Below are 24,528 nucleotides of genomic sequence, written 5' to 3'. Positions count from 1 at the left end.
GAATCAAATTTGTGGTTAATAACTAAATTAATTTGCTAAACGCCGGTCACGTTTTATTCACCACGATATGCCATAAACATTCAATAAAAGCATAACCAATAATGATTATAATGTTCCCATCAAATTAATCATCTTCCAAATTACTCCAATCTAATTAAAAACCTTCATCTCCCATGGCGGCCAAGCCTTCTTCACAAACGGCCGCATCCACCTGCACCAAATGCCGCCGCAAAACTCCCCCTCTCCTCCTCCTCCTCCTCCCCGTCTCCGCCGCGCTCCTCCTCCTCCTCCTCCACCTCCACCTCACCACCTCCCCGGACCTCATCCATCAATGGCGACGAGACCCAACCTGCATCCAACGCCTCCGCGACGCCGTCACCTTCCTCCCCCTCAAGGACCTCCGCTTCGCCGGCAAGCCCCTCGACGGCCACACGTGGTTCATGAGCTCCACGCGCGACGCCCACGAAGACGGCGAGGTCCAGTTTCAAGAATTCCCTTCGAACGCATCCAAAGCCCGAATTCTCTGCCTCAAAGGCCGAGACACGCATGATGGGTCACGCAACTCGTACGCATTGGCGTGGCCCCACGCCTTGCCGCCCGGGGCCGCCTTCCTCCGCGGCCTCGCCTTCGTCTCCTACAACCACTACGACTACGACAACATGTGGCACGGCCTGTCCGCCGCCGTGCCCTTCGTCGCTTGGCACATCCGCAGCGGCGGACGCTGGTGAGGAGAGGGGGCTTAAGCCCCCACCAAACTTTTTTTTTTCAATTTTTATTATTTTAAAATAATCAAATTACCGGGTTTTTTTTGAGAATTTTTATCACTCGATATCTAATGCATCACAAGTGTGTCTCACTTTCAATTTTATTTATTTTTTCATATATATGGTTTTTCCAATTTCAACTTTATATGTTTTAATTTAATTTTGTCATTATTAACTATTATTTTCATCTAGTATATAATTATTTTTTATCATTTAATTTTAGTTTTATTAGCTAATTAATAGATTGATAAACTCAAAGTTATGGTATATATATTTTTTTTAAATTTTAACTTTTGAATTAAAAATTCAATATAATTCATAGTGTTATAATAAATTTTATTTTTATAAAAAATATTATTAAAATAATAGATATAAGAGTGGGACATAGAGTCACACAAAATTGTGAGACACTGGATCCCATCTCTGCATACTTTCATTTTCTTTCTTTAACAATTTCAGTTTTATATGCTTTAATTTAATTTTATAATTACTATTTTATTCCATTAAATTAGTTTATATAATTGTTTTTATTATTTAATTTCACTTTTGTTAATTAATAATATATTATTAAGTTTGATAAATTTAAAATTAGTATATATATATTATTTTTAATTTCAATTATTTAAAATATAAAGTAGTATCATTCATAATACTATAATACTCCTACATTTTATTTTTATAAAAACTATTACTAAATCCAAAAAATTGTGGGACACCAAAATTCATTTAAAGTTTTGTGTTTATCATCAAACGAAAACATAATACAATTTGTTATTTAAAAATCTCAAACTAATAAATTTTTGAAAAATGCAGCCCCTATCAAGATATTACTCTGCGTCCGCCGCCGCCGCAGCGGTGGGTCCTATACCACCACGGCGAGCTGAGGACGAGAGCGGGGCCGTGGCTGAGCACGCTGATGGAGGCGGCCTTCGGGGGGCCGATGAGCGTGGAGAGGTTCGACACAGTCGCCGGAGATGGGACGGCTCCGGCGGCTTGCTTTGAGAGGGCGGTGGTGATGAGGCATAACGAAGGGGGAATGTCGAGGGAGAGGAGGCTGCAGGTTTATGATTTCTTGAGGTGTAAGGCTAGGGTTTTCTGCAACGTGACATCGTCGTCGGAGGAGGAGGGTGCTCCGGTGATCGGCATGACCTTGTTGATGAGGAATGGGGCTAGGTCGTTCAGAGACGAGGCGGCGGTCGTCGGAATCTTCGGCAAGGCCTGCCGGGAGGTGGCGGGATGCCGCCTCACGGTGGCTTATGCAAATAACCTCACCTTTTGTCAACAGGTGATTGATTAATTAGATGCATATGCTAGTTCAACTAATTTCATAATTGCATATTCATTTCTTAATCGGAAAAAATTAAAATAAGGGGTAATTGTGTCTGAATATACGAATTTTTATCAAATTTTAGTTCTGCATATAATTAAACTAAAGTATGTTTTCAAATACATAAGCTTTTAATTGCTCTGATTTTCACACGAGTTGTCAGTTTTCGATAAATTTGTGTATTTGGGATATAATTTTATTCGTGTATAAAATTAGAATTATGTGAAAGTCCGTATATGTAGCTAGATACAATTACCCCATGGTCCCCATATATAAAATAAAGTAAAGTAAAAGAAAATTATCCACATGTAAAATCAAGAATCTGCATTATTAGCTAGTTTACCTTCATCCTCCTAGCTCATATCATAAGATCTAGGCAAAATATGGGTGGGTAGGTGTAGGTAAATTTTAATTTTGGTTATATATGCATAAATTTAGAGAATTACAAACTTATTAGGTGTCTCGAACTTCAAATTACTTATTATAGGAGGGGAAGTGTCCCTGAGTTAAAAGAACATCAACTTAAATTGTGGCTAAACATAGAAACCTGATTAGATTAATTTGGTAATTTAAAATCCTCTATTGTCAATTTGTGTAGGTGGGATCCTCTGTTTCATAATTTATTGTGCCGGTGGGACACAATATATATTGTGGGGCATGAGGATCCCAATCCATCCATAATTCGTGTCACATCTCTTATTGCATATTTAAATGAATGACATGTGACAATTATAAGAGCTTAAGATTATTCAATATCAGGGTACATGTTTTCTTTATATAAATCTTAAGTCATATTGTCACATGTCAATCATCCACGAATGCAATAAGAGATGTCACACTAGAATTCAATAGAGGATCTGATAATTTAAATGCATGTACACAAATACCAAAATTTACATGAATTTCAAGACGAACAAATCAATGTAACACGCACGCACGCAGGTGAAATTAATGAGCGTAACGGACGTATTAGTGTCGCCGCACGGGGCTCAGCTGACCAACATGTTCATGATGGATAGAAACAGCAGCGTGATGGAATTCTTCCCAAAGGGGTGGCTCAACCTCGCCGGAATCGGCCAGTACGTCTACCACTGGCTGGCCAATTGGTCGGGGATGAACCACCGGGGGGCCTGGCGGGACCCCGGTGGCGAGCCCTGCCCCTTCCCCGACAACGACCGCCGCTGCATGTCCGTTTACAAGAACGCAAGAATCGGACATAATGAGACCTACTTTTACGAATGGGCGATGAATGTTTTGAGCGATGTTAAGTTGAGGAAAGGCACATCAATCTAGCTAAGTTGATTCATGAATTAATTAATTAATTAATTAATTAATTAATTAATACTTTGTTTTTATTTAAAGTTCCAAGTTATACTTGATTAATTGGTTGGACATTTGAATTTGTTTGCATTCATAGATGGGTGAAACAACATATTCTAATATAAAAATAGATCTATTTAATTTTTAAAATATTAAAAACATAATCATCTACATAATGGAGTATCTACTAATTTTATTTTTTCAGAATCTCAATGGGGCCTAATGCCCCCCTATCCCTTCGTCACTGCATGTAAAAAAAAATAAAAAATGAGACCCTTGGTCTCTAAGTGTTCATATGTAAATCAGATTCAGTGTCTCAATATTTTATGCGTGTCTCATTATTAAACTCGTTATTTTAATAAGGCTTATTTTATAAATAAAATCCACTATAATATAATGAATCATAATTAATATTTGAAACTAAAAATAAATTTTAAAAATTATATACCATACTAATTATATATGAATTTATCAACCCAAATAATTAATTATTACTAACTAATAAAACTGAAATTATATGCTAAAAATTGATTCATATCAATAATTAATTATTTTTCTTCTTAATGCATCAAGCATTAATTTACTAAATGCAAATTTGTTTTACAAATTCTCAAAGCAAATAATCTAAGAACATGATCAATCAATCGTAAAGAATTTATCAAAAAAAATATAATCATAAATGTAAAAAAATAATTGCATTTTAGGATGATGGGGTCATTTCTCAAAAAGAAAAAAAATAATAATATTAAAACTATGATGTGGGTCCTTAAGATGTTGAATGAACATGTGATCATGTCATACTATGAAAATAATAGTACTACTATATATACTTTTCAAATTATAGTGGAAAATTCAAAAACAAAAAATTAGAAACTCTTTGAAACTGACCTGTAAGGCTGCGAGCATTATTACTCTTGAGTTGTGTTATTTCGATGTGATAGGAGTTATATTTCGTTATTTCAGCTTATCACCATCAATCATTATATAATTTAATTGATTGGCATCTCACTTTGTTGATGCTTTCTACATGTTACTTCACTCCGTCCCATTTCAAATGTCTCAAAATTATAAAACAATTACGGAGTATATAGTTATGAGATATTTGGATATTTAAAATGTCTAATCTCATAAGTTATACGTGGGAAATGCGTACAAATTAATATTAAAATATGTAGAAAATATTCAAATTAAAGTGAAGGAACTAAAAATCCTTGAATTTGACAAAATTTGTATAGAGAAATCAGTGATACTTTGATATTGATTGTTCGATTTTTTTTATTTGTCAGACAATAAATCAAGTAGCCACCGTCAACTAGTCAGTCTTGGCTAGCCGCTCTATTAATTGATTTATTGGCCGATACAAAATATTTTGAACAATCAATGTTAGAGTATCACTGATTTTCACGCAAATTTTTTAAATTCAAGGACTTTTTGGCCTCTTTAAACATTATTTATATGCTTTTATGGATTAGGAAATTTTTATATATGCTATATATTAAATGTAAGCATTTTTACCTATTAACACAAAGAGGGCTTTTAAAACAAAATTGTTACACTCAAGAAAAAGAAAAAGACGTACACTTACATTCTAGCCTTCAAGGTGACTCAAACCCTCAACCTAATAATTGGAGGAGAAACGTTTTACCAACAGACTGTGCTTCATCGTCATTAACACGAAGAGGGCTTACAAAAGTAGAATAAAGTTTTGGTTGACGAGTGGCCCTAATACAAACATACAGCTTACCGTGGCCCATCTTATCTCTACAATGTCCATTGCCTGCTAGCTTGGTTTGTGCAAAACAATAGATAAAAAAGAATATTTTTCCAAAGTTTTTTTTTTTAACTTAGTATGTCAATATACATACCATATAAAATTTTACCCAAGAAATATTATCTCAACAATTCATAGTTATGAGCTTCCAATGAGGGATCTCATAATTTTTAGTGATAAATATTAATTAGAGTTTATTATATAGTAACAATTTTTTATCTTTGTTATCGGTTCATTATTTTTTTTTATAATTATATAAACCTCAATTTAAATATGGTTAGGTTGGATAAAATATTAGTGATGTGGAAGAGGGAGAAATTAATTAAATATTAAAAATATTGGATAGTTGGATGGTTGGACCGATCATTATTAAAGATAGTCTTATTGCTTACCGGCTATTATACTTTTTTATTTTATTTTTATTTTCTTACAAAATACTCCATAAAAACAAAAAATAAAATTGAAACTTTACACCATAAAAAAGTACTATATATATGTCTATATGACTTTTGTCAGTAAATAAAACAAAAGTCATTAAAGATTATGCTTAGGATCCCAAATACAGGACCTACTATTGTCTCCCTCTAGAGCCTTCACGTATTAATTTTCCACACGCGCTGATAACGACAAATTAATAATAATTAAAAAAAATACTTAGTTCGTCCCATTATAAGTGGTCTGTATTTTATTTTGGGTCGTTCCATTATAAGTGGTCTATTTTCATAAATAGAAAAATTTAACCCTTAAAGAAGTATAGGACCTACCACTTTTAACCAATTTACACTTTCTCCTTAATTCTCGTGTCGAAAAGTTTTGAGCCACTTGTAGTGGATGGAGGGAGTAAATGACAAGATAGGGTCTTCATTTATTTGGGCTTAAAAGGACAATAGCATATAAAAAATAAAAAAATAAAATTATATTTCATGAATAGCATTAGCAACATAAAAGCATCGACATGAATATGTAGTCAAATCGGTTTACATGTACCAAATTCTTGCCTCCTCTCAAGCTATATAGCCATCAATTTTTAGCTTATGGTAGACTACCTATTTTGATATATTCTTTCAATTTCATTTAATAGCCTCAATTCTGAACTTTGATACGATGTTCATTTAAGCACATGATTAAACATCTGATGACAATGCAGACGGCAAAAACATAATCTTAGAAATGGACAACACAAGTTTTAATAAAATAATTGAATGTATTGTGAGCAGAGAATAAATCGCACATAATTAAAAAGTAGTGTTAATAATGATAATTAATTGTATTGTAAGTAGAGAAAGAGACCCATTATGTAATAAAAAAAATTCAAAAATAGAAAATGATTAATTATTATGAACGTCCCAAAAATGATTTAAAAAATGCTATTTTTTATGGACTGAGTGAGCCCATTTTAACGCCTATAAAAATTCATAAGTTAAAGTACTCAACTATTTTACATATTTTTCCATACGGTGGATCCATTTCTTCACCTATAATACAATTAATTAATCATTCTAACAGTACCCTTAAAGAGATCGAACTTTTTCTTTACTCAAAATACAATCAGCTATTTTTATTAAACCTCGTACCGTTCCCTTCAAAGACTATTTTTTGAGGAGGAAGAAAGTACTTTAACTTATGTATAATGTGAGGCATAGGGAACTTCTCCTAATTAATCAAAAAATCAAGATCCAAAAATTGCAATAGTTTGAGACATATCTACCACACTTTCAAGATCATCTTTGTAGGTGGTCCTCTCCTCCAATCACAACCATAACATACCAAAATCATTGCAAAACATTCTTTTGCAGTATATACTGCACCAACTTTGTTTCATGTTCATCTTGGATAGTGATAAGTCAAAGTAGAGAGAGAGAGAGAGGTTAAAGGTGAAGATGCATTGTTGCTAAAATGAGAAATAGCATCTGAGTTTGATGGTTTAAGGAAAACAAGTCATGTTTATATAACTTATATTAGTGCAATACATCCAAACAAGATTGTTAGTCTGCCCCATTCCTTCACAGCCTGTGGGAGCATTGAAATCAGTGAGAGAGAGAGAGAGAGAGCCGACAACTAGAGATAATTCCTTATTATCCCCCATGTGGGATTTCTTCTTCTTCTTCCTCTCTCTCACTCACTTCTGCAGTCTCTCTCTCCTCATTCTCTCTCTCTAACTCAGACTCCATCCTCGCCCGTCGCCGCTATGTGGGATTCGGAGATGGAGTCCGGCGGCGGACAGGACTTCGGCGTCCTGTCCGCCACCAAATCTGGAGTCAGAACCGATGGCTTCGAGCAAAGAGGCCAGTCTTGGTATGTATAAATTATTACTACTTTGAATTTCATGACTTGACTTCATTAGTCATGAGTTAGTTAATATGGTTACTTATTTTTCAATGATTTCTTTTTGAATCTGCAAATATAGGTATGTGGCAACTGATATTCCTAGTGATCTCTTAGTCCAAATTGGAGACATCAGTTTCCATTTGCACAAGGTATATATCCAAACTCTACCTAACTATAAAATTAAATGTGGATATATTTCGAGACGAGTTCAAATAAAAACCTTCTTATTGTGAAATTTGTAAGAACTATGTATTGAATCTATACAGTAACTGACCGTAGAATTCGGTGCAGTTACTTAATAGGTTCAATGCAGAGTTCTCACATTTCTCACGAATTTTTTTATTGATAATTATAATGTTATTGACTTATTCAGAATAATTATTGAGCGTAGAATTCAGTGCAGTTATTTATTGACGACTATGATATTATTAACTTTCTATAAGTAATTTTAAATATATGCTTATAGACTCAATGCGGAGTTCTCATGATAAGAAGGTTTTTATTTACAGTATCCGCTCCTCTCGAGGAGCGGGAAGATAAACAGAGTGATATACGAGTCGCCGCGGGAAGTGGAGTCGAACAGAATCAACCTCGACGATCTCCCCGGAGGCGCCGAGGCCTTCGAGCTGGCGGCGAAGTTCTGCTACGGAGTCGCCGTGGATCTCACGGCCACCAACATCTCCGGCCTGAGATGCGCGGCGGAGTATCTGGAAATGACGGAGGATTTGGAGGAAGGCAACCTGATCTTCAAAACCGAGGCCTTCCTCAGCTACGTCGTTTTGTCGTCGTGGAGAGACTCCATATTGGTGTTGAAGAGCTGCGAGAAGCTCTCGCCGTGGGCGGAGAATCTCCAGATCGTGCGGCGGTGCAGCGAGTCGATCGCGTGGAAGGCCTGCTCGAACCCGAAGGGGATCCGGTGGCAGTACACGGGGCGGTCCGTGTCGAGCCCCGGGTGGAACGAGGCGAGCAGCCCCGTTCCGCCCGACTGGTGGTTCGAGGACGTGTCGATCCTCCGGATCGACCACTTCGTGCGCGTGATCACCGCGATCAAGGTGAAGGGGATGCGGCACGAGCTGCTCGGGGCCGCGGTCGTGCACTACGCGACGAAATGGCTCCCTGGGTTCACATCCAGGGAGACTGCAGCTGCTGTGGCTCCCCTGGAGGAGGGGAGCTACAGCAGCACCAGCAGCAGCAGCAGCGCTGCTGCGGCTGCCGCTGCCGCTGCTGCTGGCGGGGGCTGGAAGGGGGGGCTCCACATGATCGTCGCGGGCGGCGTCAAGGACGACGCGCACGCGTTGCAAGCGAAAGAGCAGAGGATGATCGTCGAGAGCCTCATCAGCATCATCCCGCCGCACAGGGACAGTGTCCCGTGCGGCTTCCTGCTGCGGCTACTGCGGACGGCCAACATGCTGAAGGTGGCCCCCGCGCTCGTCACGGAGCTGGAGAAGCGGGTCGGGATGCGACTCGAACATGCAACCTTATCCGATCTGCTCATGCCGGCCTACGGCATGAGCGAGACGATGTACGACGTTGACCTGGTCCAGAGGCTCCTGGAGCATTTCCTGGTCCAGGAGCAGTCGGAGGACTGCAGCCCCGGCCGGCGGCAGTCCTTTTCGGATACCAAGATGTACGACGGAGCTGCGGGGAGAGGGGCGAACCCGAACGCTAAAATGAGGGTGGCGAGGCTCGTCGACGGCTATCTGACGGAGGTGTCGAGAGATCGGAACTTGTCCTTGACCAAGTTTCAAGTGTTGGCAGAGGCGCTGCCGGAATCTGCTAGGAGCTGCGACGATGGATTGTACAGAGCCATCGATTCATATCTTAAGGTATCAACCTATATATTTCCTTTTGGCAAAGGGATGATATCCAAATTCTAATTTTACACATCATGAAATAAAATGATTTTGCAATAAAAATATTACTCCATCTGTCCCGTTATAATAGGCTCGTTTTCTATTTTGAGTAAAAAAAATGTACTTAATTAGTGTAAACGATACAACTTTTATCCTAAAAAGTAAGTTTATTAATCTATGTGCCCAAAAAAATGAACCTATTAGAGTGGGACGGATGGAGCATATTTTTAATGATTTTGATTTTAGAATTGAAATGGATTTACCCCAAATTGATATGTGATCATCAATTTGAAATAAATCAATTATGGTCAAAATAATTTTATGGGATGTAAAATCAGAATTTGGTGAAAATTGGGTAGTTTAGAAGTTATTATGTAGTATAACATTCTGTATTAATTATTGAACTTTGACCAAATTTTGATTTTGGTGACAAGTTGAATTTTGGCTCAATTTAACGATTTTGCCGCTTAATATTCTTGTGGCCAAATCGGCCGACGAATAAAATGATGTCGTCTTTACTTATCATAACGTGACATGTATATTAGTGACATATAAGTTATGTTATGGCAAATAAATAGCTATGAATTATGACTTCGTTAGCAAAATCATATTAAATCAAGAGTTCGATAATTATTTGTAATATCAGAATTTGATCAAAGTTTAGTAATTTGTAGACTTTATCTCTATAGAAAATTTGAATATTATCTCTAAATGTCTCTGGCAGGCCCATCCGACGCTGACGGAGCACGAGCGGAAGCGGCTCTGCCGCGTGATGGACTGCCAGAAACTCTCGATCGACGCTTGCATGCACGCGGCGCAGAACGAGAGGCTCCCTCTGAGGGTGGTGGTGCAGGTGCTCTTCTCCGAGCAGGTGAAGATCAGCAACGCCATAGCCGGAAGCAGCCTGAAAGAGGGCGGCGGCGAAGCCCAGTACCAGCCGCTGATACCCAACCGGAAAACGCTGCTGGAGGGAACGCCGCAGTCGTTTCAGGAGGGGTGGGCCGCCGCCAAGAAGGACATCAACACCCTCAAATTCGAGCTCGACAGCGTCAAGGCCAAGTACTTGGAGCTCCAAAACGACATGGAAACGCTGCAGCGGCAGTTCGACAAGCTCGCGAAGCCGAAGCAGGCGTCGCCGTGGACTGCCGGCTGGAAGAAGCTCAGCAAGCTCGCCAAGGCCCACGAGCAAAACGACGTCAGCCCGCGCACGCCGGCGGCCGCCGGAGATGTGCCCAAAAAGATGGCTCCGAGAAGATGGAGGAATTCTATTTCATAAAATTATATATATAGGGTTGAGATCTAATGAGAATTGCACGTGAACAAATTTATGAAATTCTTGAATACGACGTGAACAAATCAGTGTAATACGTGCGTTTGTTCATGTGTTATATTGATTTGTTCATGTCGGGTTCACGTGTTTCATAGATTTATTCATGAATTCTTATTTCTCACGAAAGATAATTTATTTTCATTGGATCCATTATCTATATATATATATATGTTAGCTTTGTGCATTTTGTGTTTTTTTACCTTTGATTTTTGTTGGTTAGAATATATGTTTGTCGTGTTTCTTGTGCTCCACCACACCAATTGTTTTTGACAGAATATTAATTACTCCATCCGTCCCTAAAATAACTTCCTCTTTTTCCATTTTGGGACGTCCCCCAAATAACTTCCTCTTTCTTTCTTTCCATTTTTGGAAACCTACCCCACCACAAATAATACTTTATTTATTCTTACTTTTTACTTTTCACCACTCCCAATACTAATTATAACACTTTTCACAACTTCCAATAATAATTATATCACTTTTTCTCCACTATCAATACACTTTACAACTTTTTATTAAAACTCGTGCCGTCCCCAAAGAGGAAGCCATTTCAGGGACGGAGGGAGTAGAATAATATTCTTCAATATCCAATCTTTGTCTTCGGATGATTTATTTGTGTTTTAGTGTTTCTCATGCTTTAATTTCTAGCTAAGCTTCACAATATGAAGAATTGAAGATGGAAGCTTTAGTTGATTTTGATCATGAATAATGTTCTTGAGATCAGAATTTATAATGTTGGAAATTTATTAATTGTTTAAAAAACTTAATTCTTAGAGTTAAAAAAAAGTATAATTTCACAATTTTTAAAATTATAATTTTAAATTGTTGTCATTCTTCCTTCCCAACCCTCAAAGCCACAATACAGCGCTGTGGTTGCTGTGGTTGTAAATTAATCAAATATTTCATATTCAATTGGATTTTTTTTATTCATATTGGATAAATAATTGATTCCTATCCGAATCCAAATATTTACTCCGATTCGATCAGTTTTCACTAATACGATTTGATTTGTATATTCAAATACAAATTCGATTTGTTTATTCAAATATAAATACGATTAATATATTCAAATACAAATATAAATACAAATACAAAATCATGAATTTCCAACTCGATTCTATGTCATATATAATTAATGTTTAAGGTCGCAGGTCTCATAAAACATTAATTGTTACTCCGTATTTATCAAAAAAATAATAAGTAGAATAATATTAATTAACCCAAAACCTAGCTGGTTAGCCCAATTAATTGACCACCCTAATGGCCGCCTTAAATTAAGCTTAGGTGAATTTATTACGTGTACATTTATATAATACTTGACATGAATACATATATATATATACAGAAAAGGTTAGATTTGAATAATCATAAACATCTTTATTTAAGAAGTAAAAATAAAATAAAAAAAATAACCAATATATAGACGCCATTAAAAATAAATAAATAAATGCCTATATAAATATACCACGTTTAGGACTCCTTCTCCTTATAAACATCCAAAAACAAAAACCGCTGGAACCGAAACACACGCTGAATTGGAGAAGAATTTAGGGCTTTCTCTCTCCCTCTCTACATCTATATAAATCACGACGCTTGATTGAATGCGGCGATCGATTTCTACGAAGTAAAGCCTGGGACAATTCTAGGGTTTCATTTTTTCTATTTTGTTTTTCGCGGAAGAGCTTTGCGTAACCGGAAGTCTGGCGATTTGATTGCTAAATAGCTGATTGAATTTATAAGATAAATCTGTTTATTTGTGAATTCAACACAATCGACAATCGAATTATTTGATTTGTGAATATGGGGGGATCGCGGAAATCTAAAAGGATTACTTGGGCTGCAGAGGTTAATCTTTGTCAGGTAAACAGAGATCCCTAATTTGTCTTTGAAGAATTGTTGTGAATTTTCTTAACAAATCGAAACGCGGTGAGATTTGCGGAACACTACGAATTCGTTTATATGTTTTGTTTTATTTTTTGGATTGAAGAAACTCGATCAATTTCGCTCACGGGAAATCGATTAAACCGTAATGTTGATTCGAAATTGTTTATTGATCGGTTTCGGCATTAACCTCGATCTCGAATGATTTAATCGGTGGAGAATTTTTCGATTTTCGAATTGACTCTGAATCTCATTTACTTCCGATTTTACAAGTGGATAGTAAATGTAAATGAAAAAATTATTGCTTCATTTTTTCCCCACAATTGATGTTGCTTATCGAGATTTGATTGAGGCGATTTTCCTAAATTGAGATGAAATTTGATGTGATTCTGCCAAACTGAGAGGAAAATCAATGAACATTAAGAAAGTAAAGTCTTTTAACTCATTGTGATAATCTACATATCTGGGATTAATTACAGAGCTTAAGTGAGCTTAAGTAAAATCTACTCATTGTGATAATCTAAATATCAGGGATTAATTACAGAGCTATAGTTATTTATTGATTGAAAATTATTTGCATTTGCCAATTCTTGTTCACTTCATTGATTAGTTCATGCAGCCATTATAGAGCTCTTCTACTTATTCTGCTTGTTTTAAAAAAAATTCCCTCAAATTCTTGTTTAGCATAATCTAAGTTTGAATCTGTTAATAGGTGAGGCTGTTTTCATCAGCAAAACCTCCTTCAGAAGTAGGAATCGCGTCGCGATTGGGTGGTTGTGAAGCTGATGAGAGCTTGCCACCAGGCTTTGAAGATATGAAGCCTAAAATTCTCAAGTTGCCTCAAAAAACCTTCAGCAAATGGAGATGCCCTCCAAGAGTAAGTCTATTTTCATTTCTTGTCAATATGAAATTTCATGTATCTATGCTTGATCATTACTATAGTTTACTAGAAAGTTTCATGTGTCCAATGCTCCCCTATGTTGTGCTTGATCATTTCTATTTATGCTTAATGAAATAAACACAGAATGTGAGAAAAATACCTGCTTTGAATGAGAAGAATAACAGATAAACTTGATGTATACATGATGAAAGGGCTTGAATGATGTATGTCTCTTGTTGTGTTCCAGTTTGAAGTGAATAGGGAGTGGCAAGTGGTCTCTGGGGAAGAGAGCAAAGAGATTGTGTGTGAGAATCAACGCGAGAGGAGAGTGCTCGAAGCAATTTATCCCCAGCCCTCAGCAATTCCTCCCAAGTAAGATGCTGCATAGCTCTTTCCTCTCTCTGAGTAGGATGCATATGTTTTCTCTGCTTCTGTTTGATAATCTAACCGCGTTTGTCATCCCCATCCAGCCCTCGTCTGCCAGTGAATCCGCAAGAATCAATTGGTGGCGACCACTGCATTCCTCTGATTCCCCTCACTCCAATTGAAGATGCCGATGCTGCACTTGCAGTTGCAGATAGTAACCCGATGATCCCACAACCAGCTGTTTCCTCTCAATGCAGTGATATTGCACAGGCCGCCTTGGCAGCAGTCCTATCAAACGTAGATCGAAGAAACCTAATTGATACCGACTTGCTTATCAGAATCCTCACCAGCCCGAACCTGGTTCAGCAGCTGCTCACCACCGGCCACGCTGCACAGGAAACACCGCCCATCATCAGCACGCAGCACGTTCCAACTACGGAGACGAATGCAGGAGGGGCATTGCTCTCTGCTCCTCAAATTACCAAGCCGGAACTCACAACGTGTTGCCCTCCCGATGTGAGCTCAACACAATCCCCGCCATGTATGGCGAAGGACATAAGCTATTACAAGAGCCTGATTCAGCAGCACGGAGCAAGCGGGGGTGGGCCCCCGAGACAATCGTGTGGTAAATCGAAAAGGGTGATGGGAGCAACTACTCAAGAATATGCAAAATCTAGAGAGGTGTTGAAGTCAAGAGCTTGTATGTATTTTAATACCCCCAGGGGGTGCAGGAATGGGGCCAATTGTGCCTATCAGCATGATGTTAATATGTTGTCGTCGTCTCGAAAAAGGATGGGTTGTGTTAGGGAGGTTGTTGGTGCAAAGAGAGTTAAACTGGGAAGATAGATGGATTGGAACTCTTGTTTTCTCCTTTTTGAAGAAAAAATCATGGCTTATGATTCCATGCGTTTCACTTGTATTTTTTATGTTTTGCGATGAAGATATATCAATGTGTTTTTTCATTAATTCGTGCATCTTTGTGAATTATGGTATTTTTGAAGATTTTAAACGAACAGAAGTTGAAAATGGTGCATAATTCTGAGGGCCGTAAACAAACCAAGCCGCTCGCGAACTATTCGGAGCTCGTCTCGAAAAAAGCTCGTTCAAGTTCGTTTAGAGAAGCTCGATAAATAAACAAATCAAACTTGAGCTTAGTAGTATTCGGCTCGATAGCTCGTGAACATGTTCGTCAAGTGATTCAGCTTGAAAAATATAAATTATTAGTAGATACAACTTATATTTATCCACTAAAATGAATAATAATTGTACGTACAACTTATATTTATCCACTGAAATGAATAATAATTGTACGTAGGGGGTGATTTTTGGACACCAGGTGTCTTAGACACTTCCATAAAAAAATCGATTTTTGCTTAGTATTTAATTTGATCGATTTTTTGCTATTTAGTGATTTGTTTAAAATATTATTTCTAAAAATAAATTCAACTGATTTTGTTATTATTTTCGATTTTTATATATTTTTTATATAAAAAATAAATAAATTAGTGAACTTGAAAAAAATATATAAAAATCGAAAATAATAACAAAATCGATTGAATATATTTTTGGAAATGATATTTTAGACAAATTACTAAATAATAAAAAATCGGTCAAATTAAATATTAAGTAAAAATCAATTTTTTATGAAGGTAGACACCTGGTGTCCAAAAATCTTTTCCCTTGTATTAAATCTCTAATTAATTTTGTTTGTTATAAGAAAATAATTAATATATTTAGTATTTTGAATAAAATAATTTATTTTTAAAATAAAATAATCAATATTTTGAATATAAATATAAATTCATAAAGTTCGTATAGGCTCGTGAGCCTCAAACTATTTGATAAATAAAGTTCGGGATTCGATTCGATACTAAATAAACTAAACTTGAGTACACCGCTATTCGGTTCGGTTCGATCACACCCCTTTCTATTACACAAATATTGTAACTTAGGATACATATGTTATCTTTAATCTGTGATGTGCACATGGCCTCAACAATGTCGAGGCATCTGTCTGGATCAAAAATACAATTTAAAAATAATATAGCAGCTGACTTATAGCGTTAATGGTGACTTTGTGCAAACCACTCTCATTTAAACAATTGCACCTTCTAAATCCTTATCCTCCTCCCACCACCTACTCTGCCTTGATAACTCATATTTCAATCAAGGCGGCTTATGCTGCAGCGGCTTCTCTCAAGAATACGAAATGAGTACCCATTTGTGGACGGCACGAGTTTTAAGAAATGTATGGAGTGTAGTATAAATAGTTTAAGGGTTCCACTTTTTGAGTGTATTAATTAAAGAGATGTGTGGAGTACACTTGCCAAAAAGGGAAATGGGTACTCATTTCGTGGACGGACGAAAAAGGAAATATAATAATTAAACATTAAAATTAAATATTTATTTATTATATTTAATAAAATAAAATAAATATTTAAAAAAATTGTAATCATATAATAATTAAACATTATCATATATTATAATTGATATTTAACTCAATCACAAATGAAGATTACAAGAATTAAACACATAATTGAAATTAAATACTATATCAAATACAATACATGAAACTTAAATTGAGAAGAAATAATGAGATTTGGTTTGTGTGTGAAAATATAATTATGTTCTATTTATAGAGCTGAAAATAATATAAATTTTAATATAATTTAAATATACTTTTAATAAAAAAAAATTATTGTAAAAAATTATTTAAATAAAATTTAACCCACCAATCAAATGTTGACACATGGCACTTCAAGATAAAATGGAGAAAGGCATGACTTGCCGGTCACCAAAATTGCATGACTTTCTATTTATTTTAATAAATTTTTGTCTTATACGGGTGACTCCGTTGGGAATGGTCTAAGCTGTAGGCATTGATGGTGGTTTCTTTAATCAATACACATGACTTTGTGGAGAGCCTCAACTACTCATTTTATCAATTGCACCTTCAAAATCCTTATCCTCCCATCGCCTACCGCCGTTGCCAATTTCTTCACCTTCTACCACCACCACCACCACCACCACCACCACAAACTCATATTTCAATCAAGTTATGGCTGCTTATGGTGCAGCGGCTTCTCTCAAGAATACGATTCAGCGTATTCTACAATCGTCTCGCATTTCTCTCGTTTCTCACTCTCCACAAATCTTGCAACCTGCCTACGACCAGATGTGTCGATTGCAGAAACTTCTGCGATTATTGGACAAGACCAGCTGCAGCAAGATCAGGACGAAGGTGAATGCTGCGGATGAACTCATCAAAGAGGCAGTTTGGGAATTCGAAGATTTACTCGAATCCCATATCTTACCTCAGATTCTTCCTCAACTCGAAAGCGAGAGAGACAACTTGTCATTCTTTGTAGACCTGCAGAGTCTGCAACACCGTGTTGATTGCTTCATCGAGATGATGGAGATGATGGAGGTAGAGTACTTCATTGAGATGTTGAATATGCCAGAGGAAGAAGGCGAACCTATTTCCTCAAGAATTGATTTTGGTGGAATCAACTCAAAGATGGTTGGATTATCTGATCATATTGAAACAGCAAGAGATTATCTTCTTGAAGGTAATAACGATAACAACTATTCGATTGTTGGGATGGCGGGTGTTGGAAAGACAACTCTTGCTAAACATATTTTTGAAGATTCATCAATTCGGAGCCATTTTGAGTTACGAGCATGGGTCAAAGTGGGCAGAAAATGCGAGTTCAGTGAACTATTACGATGCATTCTAGCTCAAGTGGATCCCCACGCTTACCTAATGCTTGCCCAAAGAGATGGTGTCGATGAGGCAGAATTAGTTGGAATCTTGAAAGAAAGATTGAGCGGCAAGAATTGTCTCATCGTGTGGGATGATGTTTGGGAGGAACAAGCAATAAATAGCTTCACAAGTTGCTTGCAAGAAAATAATATTGTTGGAAGCATTCGATTCTTGGTGACAAGTAGGCAACTAGGATTCACGGGGGTGTACCAAAGAGTGCGCTTGTTGAATCTAAAAGAGAGTAAGAAATTACTTGGTGAGAAAGTGTTTGGTGAAGAGGGTTTCCCTCTTCAACTTGAGGAACTAGGAGAGAAGATTGCCAAGAAATGTGAAGGTCTTCCTCTCATGATAGTCACGGTTGCAGAGCTCCTATCAAAAGCCGACAAGACCCCAGAATACTGGACTGAGGTACTCAAACAACATAGTTCAGTCTTCGTGGAAGCATATAATCAAATATCAGAGGTACTTTTCCCAAGTTATGACTACTTACCCCAACAATTTAAAATGTTTTTTCTCTATATGGGAACATTCTGTCGATCTACTGATATGATCTTTCGAGGCGTTCTCGAAAATCTGTTGAGTGCTGAGGGGTTTCTTGAACGGATTGGAGAAGAAAGTTTTGAAGATTTTTTTGCGGAATGCTTGAGACGTCTTTGTTTTTGGTATCATCTTGTTCTCAACACAACAAATATTTTCTCAATGTATACAGAGTATCGCATGCATTCTTGCTGGCAACACTTGTGTAAGGTAGAAGGCAGTAGGATCAAGTTTATGCATGTTTTACAAAGTTGTGATGATGCTATAAAAGACAAGCGTCGATTGTGTGCGCATTGGAATACTTTATTTTGCTTGAAACAAGTGTATAATTCGATAAAAAGTGATTGTGCATCCACTACCCGTTCTCTCCTTTTTTATGGTCCTTATCACCCATATCCAGTGCCAATACATGCCATGGGTTTCAAGTTGCTCAGTGTACTTGATGCTGATCTTGTCCGATTTTACCATTTCCCAATTGCAATTTTGAAACTAGTTTATCTACGGTACCTTGCCCTATGTTGCAACGGGGAGTTCCCTCCTGCCATATCCAACCTTTTTCAACTGAAATTCTTGATTATTGTACGTCATATGAGCATTAAAAAGTGTGGAGTTCAGTCATATATGCCTGTGCAAATTTGGGACATGCAAGAACTAGAGCATCTTATGATACTAGGAAGGGACCTACCAACTCCTAATACTAATGATGCTACCTTGAACAAACTGCTCCTTCTTGGTGGTGTGAGTGCAAACAGTTGTAGAAGGGAAGTTCTCGAAAGAATTCCTAATTTACAGAGATTATTCATTTATGTGGAGTTGAAGCCTTATGATGATGATGATGAAACCAACCCATTGAGCGGCTTGAGTTATATATCACAGCTCCAGAATTTGATGCTACTTGGTTATATGATCCGGAATCCCGAGATAAAACATGTGCTTAATACTATTCCTCTTTCAATGTTTCCATCAACTCTCACAGCTTTATATTTGACTGGGTTGGGGTATCCTTGGAAGTACATGAATGACATTGGTTTGCAGCTGCCGAATCTCATGAAACTCGTGTTACGATGTTATGCCTTTCGAGGCCCAGAGTGGGAAATAGAATCAGGGAGTTTCTTGAAACTTAGAGAACTTCGAATCGAGGACACCGATTTGGTGCAATGGAGACCTCAACGTGGAAGCTTCCCAGAGCTTAATGTTGTAATCATGAAGCATTGCTACAAATTACAGCAACTCAATTGGTCGTTTGATCATTCTCAGATCAAAGAGATTGGATTAGTTGACTGCAATCCTTTAGCTGTCGCTTGTGCCAATCAATTAAAAGACAAGTTTTCATTTGAACTTGTCGTGGAATCTTCTTTTTGAGCTCAAGTCACTCTGCAACTTGCCATACAGGTTAGTCTTTCTACTCTGCAATATACATCACTGTCTTAATGTGTTTGAAGTTGTCCATCTATAAATTTTCAGGTCAATGACAGAGACGAAGGAGCCGCGTTATCCCGGATATTGTATTGCCACGTCGTCGTGTGAATTTAAGGATTGTGACTTGTATTGGATTGTGCTAAATTTTTGTATGTTGGATTTGTGGAAAACATTAGTCCCTTGTTCAATTCAAGGATTGTAATCTTTTTGTGTTATGCATGATTTTCACTTTGTTTTTATATTAGCTTTGTATTTCAGTGGAAGCTCATCAATATGAATTGCTGAGAGAATATTTGTTGTGATGAAATTCCTGATGAGCTTATTTCCAATACTATGTTATTTTTTAGAACTCATGTTGCTGTTGTCTTCTTTCTATTATTTTGATTACTTCGAGGAATAGTTTACAATTTCTTTCAAATTTAAAAGCTATGTAAAATCATTATTGGGTTGAGTTGAACAGTTCATAAAAATTTATTTTAGTGGGAATAAGTGACATTCAAATATGGTTGAGTGTTCTGAAATTTTTCCATTGTATAAAGGTCAAATAAATAACTGTAGGAGTTGTGAGGTTAAAATTCTTATTGGTTTAGGTATGAAGTAAATCTGATAAGAGCTCTTGCTGTCAAAGAGAAAAGAATTGATTAATTGTCATTAATTAATAAAAGGGAAAAGGTGCAGATTGGCCCCCGAAGTAGTAGCCCCTATAGCGTATAACCCCTCTTACTCACTGTGTGTGCAACTAAACCCCTGAACTCCGAGAAAAGGGTGCAAATTCCCCCCTCTGACTAACGGCTGTTAACGACGTTAGGTCAGAGGGGGGAATTTGCACCCTTTTCTCGGAGTTCAGGGGTTTAGTTGCACACACAGTGACTAAGGGGGGTTTTACGCTACAGGGGCTACTACTTCAAGAGCTAATCTGCACATTTTCCTTTCTTTTTTAAATTATCTCTCATCTCTCTTTTCTCTCAAAAAGTCACGCACAAAAAAACAGGGAGCCCTCCTCCTCCAAAATCTGATCGCCACCGCCGCTGATTTAAGCTCCGGCAAGGCTGGCCGAGGGCGCTGCCCCTTTCCCTCTCTCCTGGGCCCTAAACCCCAGAGCTCTCTCGGCTGCACACGCTCAACGTCAAGGGCGAGCCCTAATTCCCCCCTTCCGTCCGAAATCGCCGCCGCGATATCCGGCAAACCGGCCGCCTACTGCCAATGACACCCACCACATGCTCTCTATCTCAATCTGTGATAGTTCGCGAACCCTAGCTTTTCTCGATGAGGAGTCGCCTCTTTCTCTCAAATACGGCGAAATCGCCGCCACCGCTGCTAAAAGGCCGGCAAGCAGCCAATCCATGGCTCCAGTGCAGCCACACCCAGCCGGAGAGCCGTCTCCTGCTCGATTCTCCTCAGAAGAGGACGAAGGATTGAACCTTAGCATCGGCCTGCCTCCACCGCTCGAATTTCGAACGAAGAGCGCCGCGCACGCTCTCCATCACCACTGGCTACTCTCTAGCAAACTTGCGGTCGTCCTCTGTGCTTTGCTTCAATAAAAGACAGCGCGAAGGTCGCCCCCAAATCACGCCGCAGAAGCAAGCTTGCCGCCTCGAAGCTTCACGAGTTTGTGATGTTTGGCAAGGCGTCGGCGCCATCGCCAAATTTGACGCCTCTCACAATGTAACGATCATAACCTCCTCATTTTCGCTATTTCTATATAATGTCGATTTGATGGATTAATCGTTTGTGTTGCTGATAAAAGATGATCCTACAACTTGGTGATTCAACCACCGTTAGCGGCGGTGTAGTGGCCGAGAGAGAAAGAGGGCTGAGTGAGAGAGATGAGAGTTAATTAAAAAAGGGAAAAGGTGCAGATTAGCCCCTGAAGTAGTAGCCCCTATAGCGTAAAACCCCCTTTAGTCACTGTGTGTGCAACTAAACCCCTGAACTCCGAGAAAAGGGTGCAAAATCCCCCCTCTGACCTAACGTCGTTAACAGCCGTTAGTCAGAGGGGGGAATTTGCACCCTTTTCTCGGAGTTCAGGGGTTTAGTTGCACACACAGTGAGTAAGAGGGGTTATACGCTATAGGGGCTACTACTTCGGGGGCCAATTTGCACCTTTTCCCTTAATAAAAATATCTTAAGCATTTCTCAACTAACATATGAATTGACATGGACCAATTGGGCTTCTCCATATAATAAACAAAATTTCGGCCCAATACAAAAACTAAGGCCCAACTCCATTATTCCTCTTTAAAATTATGCCTAACTGTTAAAAGTCATCAAATTCAACTCAATTTCTTTGAGGCCCACTTGAAGATTTACATTAAAAACTTTTTTTTTGAAAGGAAGATTTACATTAAAAACTTAATACGTCAGAAATCTATCGTTTTAATCTCACACCAAACTAACAATCAAAGAGCAATTTAATATCTGATATGGGTCTTAAATTTAATACTTTGACAACTTTTAATTTCATGTCAAAATAATTTAGATTGAGAACACTATTTCTAAATGTAGTATTGAATGATTAATTTAGATTCATTGGCTCGGGTTGCAAGTATTGAATAATAATATTCAAAAAATTAATAAAAATTTTGTTCTCTCCAAGATTCGAATATCGGTAAAAAAATTCTCCCTCCAAATAAACATCAGCCATATGATACATTAAATTAACACCTACAAATCAATCTATGATCGCATCATATATGAAAGATTTCATTGTAACCATCATCTCAAATTGTAGGGTAAATTATTTTTCGGGCTTGTAATTGCAGGACAAATTGTTAAAAATTCGGCATAAGCAGGGACAAATTGAGCCCGAAAAAATAATCTGTACTACAATTGTATGCCCCAAAAAAAGTTATCCCACATTTGTAAAACGGTCAAAGTTACGGGCCTAAAAAAATGAGGGAAAAGAGAGTTTTTTTAATTAATCTCTAAATGAATATAACTTTTACATTTCAAATCAAATATTTACATAAAATATAATAAATTAAAGCGCTTATGGTGATCTTGAATTTGATATGCATATTAAATATTTTATGATTAGTCGAAGTTCATAATTTTAGAAAGAAACAAAACAGAAAAAGAAAAAGAAAAAAATGAAATAAAAAGAAAAAAAAATTATATAGTTTATAAATAAACCTTCAATTTTATTATAACTCTAAAATTGCCACTCAATTTTGAAATCAATTTGAATTAATTTCAAATTTAAATATTATCTTCTTAATATGGTATAGATTTTGATCTAAGTGGGTCCGACTCAATGTATATATAATCTTTCTCCACTAGAGATGTCAAAATCGACTCGGCCCGATGGGCCGGTCCGGCTCGCCCGGGTTAGGAGGCGGGCTGGACTTGAAAAAATAGAGCCCAAAAAAAATCGGGCCTAAAAGCCCGGGGTTTTTGGCCCGTCGGGCTTATCGAGTTTCGGGCTTTTAAGCCCGGGGTTTTCGGGCTTTTTTGGCCCGCACATTTATTATATATATATATATATATATATATATATATATAAATTATATTTATATACATTAAGGAAACTTTAAAAGACTAAATTATCTCAAGCTGGATTACAAAAACAAAATTTTATTCATGTTTATTTATATTTAACAATGATATGATTTATGCTTTTTATTTTTTTATGAGAACTATCTTGTCGATTAATAATGCACTAATTAAATACATCATTTGTTATGAATTTTTAATTGCTGCATTTGTGTAGAGCAGCAATGCAGCATATGGTGTATTCTAGCTCAAATTTGAGATGTTTGTGCCGAAATTAAGATATAAGAGCTCGAGTTTATTAATTTAAATTTGAGTTAATTTTTTTAATTTAAATTATTTTTTATTATTTTTGTAAAAAAATAATATTAAAAAAATTATGGGCCGGTTTAGCCCGACCGCCCAATGGCCCGAGAGGGGCTGGGCTGGGCCTAGAATTTTGTAGCCCGATTTAATTTCGGGCCGGCCCGACCCAGCCCGAAAAAATCGAAAGCCCAGTGGGTTCGGGCCGGGCTGGCCCGACCCGTACCATTTGACATCTCTATTCTCCACATATATTAACTTGTTTTCTTCCCCTAATTTTATTTTCTTACATGGGGAGCCAAGACCAACTTGAACAAAATACTATCGATTTAACTTGGTCAATATTTAGGATTTAAGGATTATTTAAAAAGTAGTGGAAACCATATACTATTTGTAAACTTTTTTCATTGTTTTCACATGATCTTTAATCTGTGATGTGCTGCATGTCCACACAGCTTTAATGTCGATGCATCATTACAATTTAGCAGCGGAGTATACGGCGTTGATGGTGGTAAGTATATATCATCAATCACTTTAAGAATTGCACCTTCAAAATCCTTATCCTTCACCGCCTACCGCCGTTGCCACCACCACCACCACCACAATCATATTTCAATCTAGTGATGGCGGCTTATGGTGCGGCGACTTCTCTGAAGAATACGATTCAGCGTATTCTACAATCGTCTCGCATTTCTCTCGTTTCCCACTCTCCACAAATCTTACAACCTGCATACGACCGGATGGATATGTTGCAGAAATTTCTGCTAGGATTGGATGTCACCAGCTGCAGCAAGAGCAGGAAGAAGGTGAATGCTTTGGATGAACGAATAAAAGAGGCAGTTTGGGAATTTGAAGATTTACTCGAATCCCATGTCTTACCACAGATTCTTCCACAACTGGAAAGCGAGAGACACAACTTGTCTTTCTGTGTAGATCTGCAGAGTCTGCAACACCATGTTGATTGCTTCGTCGAGATGGTGAAGAAGATGGAGGAGGAGTACTTCTTTGAAATGCTGAATATGGCTGAAGAAGAAGGCGAGCCTATTTCCTCCAGAATTGATTCTGGTGGAATGATCAAGTCAAAGATGGTTGGATTATCTGATGAATTTGAGAAAGCAAGAGATGATCTTCTCAAAGGTAAAAACTATTCGATTATTGGGATGGCGGGCGTTGGAAAGACAACTCTTGCCAAACATA

At 37.5% G+C, this 24,528-nt stretch overlaps 4 protein-coding genes across 5 annotated transcripts in view; all 4 read left to right on the top strand.

Annotated features, from left to right (window-relative positions):
* Window positions 1-93: 93 nt before the first annotated feature.
* On the top strand, window positions 94-3,483 carry LOC131026630 (uncharacterized). Its single transcript, XM_057956546.1, has 3 exons — window positions 94-724; window positions 1,578-2,049; window positions 3,034-3,483. Exons 1-3 carry the CDS (start codon window positions 174-176, stop codon window positions 3,382-3,384), a joined length of 1,374 nt encoding a protein of 457 aa, XP_057812529.1. The 5' UTR covers window positions 94-173; the 3' UTR covers window positions 3,385-3,483.
* A 3,386-nt stretch (window positions 3,484-6,869) lies between these two features.
* On the top strand, window positions 6,870-10,892 carry LOC131026612 (root phototropism protein 3). The gene is made up of 4 exons (XM_057956524.1): window positions 6,870-7,477; window positions 7,590-7,659; window positions 8,020-9,336; window positions 10,088-10,892. The coding sequence occupies exons 1-4, from the start codon at window positions 7,371-7,373 to the stop codon at window positions 10,637-10,639; spliced, it is 2,046 nt and encodes a 681-aa protein (XP_057812507.1). The 5' UTR covers window positions 6,870-7,370; the 3' UTR covers window positions 10,640-10,892.
* A 1,289-nt stretch (window positions 10,893-12,181) lies between these two features.
* LOC131026639 (zinc finger CCCH domain-containing protein 6-like) overlaps window positions 12,182-24,528 on the top strand; it is a 36,171-nt gene continuing 23,824 nt past the window's right edge. Inside the window, exons 1-4 of one of the 2 annotated variants that reach the window (XM_057956556.1) lie at window positions 12,182-12,553; window positions 13,287-13,451; window positions 13,702-13,826; window positions 13,925-14,786. In XM_057956556.1, coding sequence (XP_057812539.1) covers window positions 12,494-12,553; window positions 13,287-13,451; window positions 13,702-13,826; window positions 13,925-14,666 — 1,092 coding nt within the window. In that variant the 5' untranslated portion in view covers window positions 12,182-12,493 and the 3' untranslated portion in view covers window positions 14,667-14,786. Of the gene's footprint in view, window positions 12,554-13,286; window positions 13,452-13,701; window positions 13,827-13,924; window positions 14,787-24,528 lie in introns of those variants that run through there. The other variant, XM_057956557.1, reaches the window with a different exon arrangement.
* Window positions 16,672-19,754, top strand: LOC131026597 (late blight resistance protein R1-A-like). The gene is made up of 2 exons (XM_057956505.1): window positions 16,672-19,512; window positions 19,585-19,754. Exon 1 carries the CDS (start codon window positions 16,879-16,881, stop codon window positions 19,480-19,482), a length of 2,604 nt encoding a protein of 867 aa, XP_057812488.1. The 5' UTR covers window positions 16,672-16,878; the 3' UTR covers window positions 19,483-19,512; window positions 19,585-19,754.

This window comes from Salvia miltiorrhiza, chromosome 5 (assembly GCF_028751815.1).
Source record: "Salvia miltiorrhiza cultivar Shanhuang (shh) chromosome 5, IMPLAD_Smil_shh, whole genome shotgun sequence".
In the NCBI taxonomy this organism is placed as follows: Eukaryota; Viridiplantae; Streptophyta; class Magnoliopsida; order Lamiales; family Lamiaceae; genus Salvia; species Salvia miltiorrhiza.
Note: the sequence above shows the minus strand (reverse complement) of the source record. Positions and strands in the feature narration are given on the sequence as shown.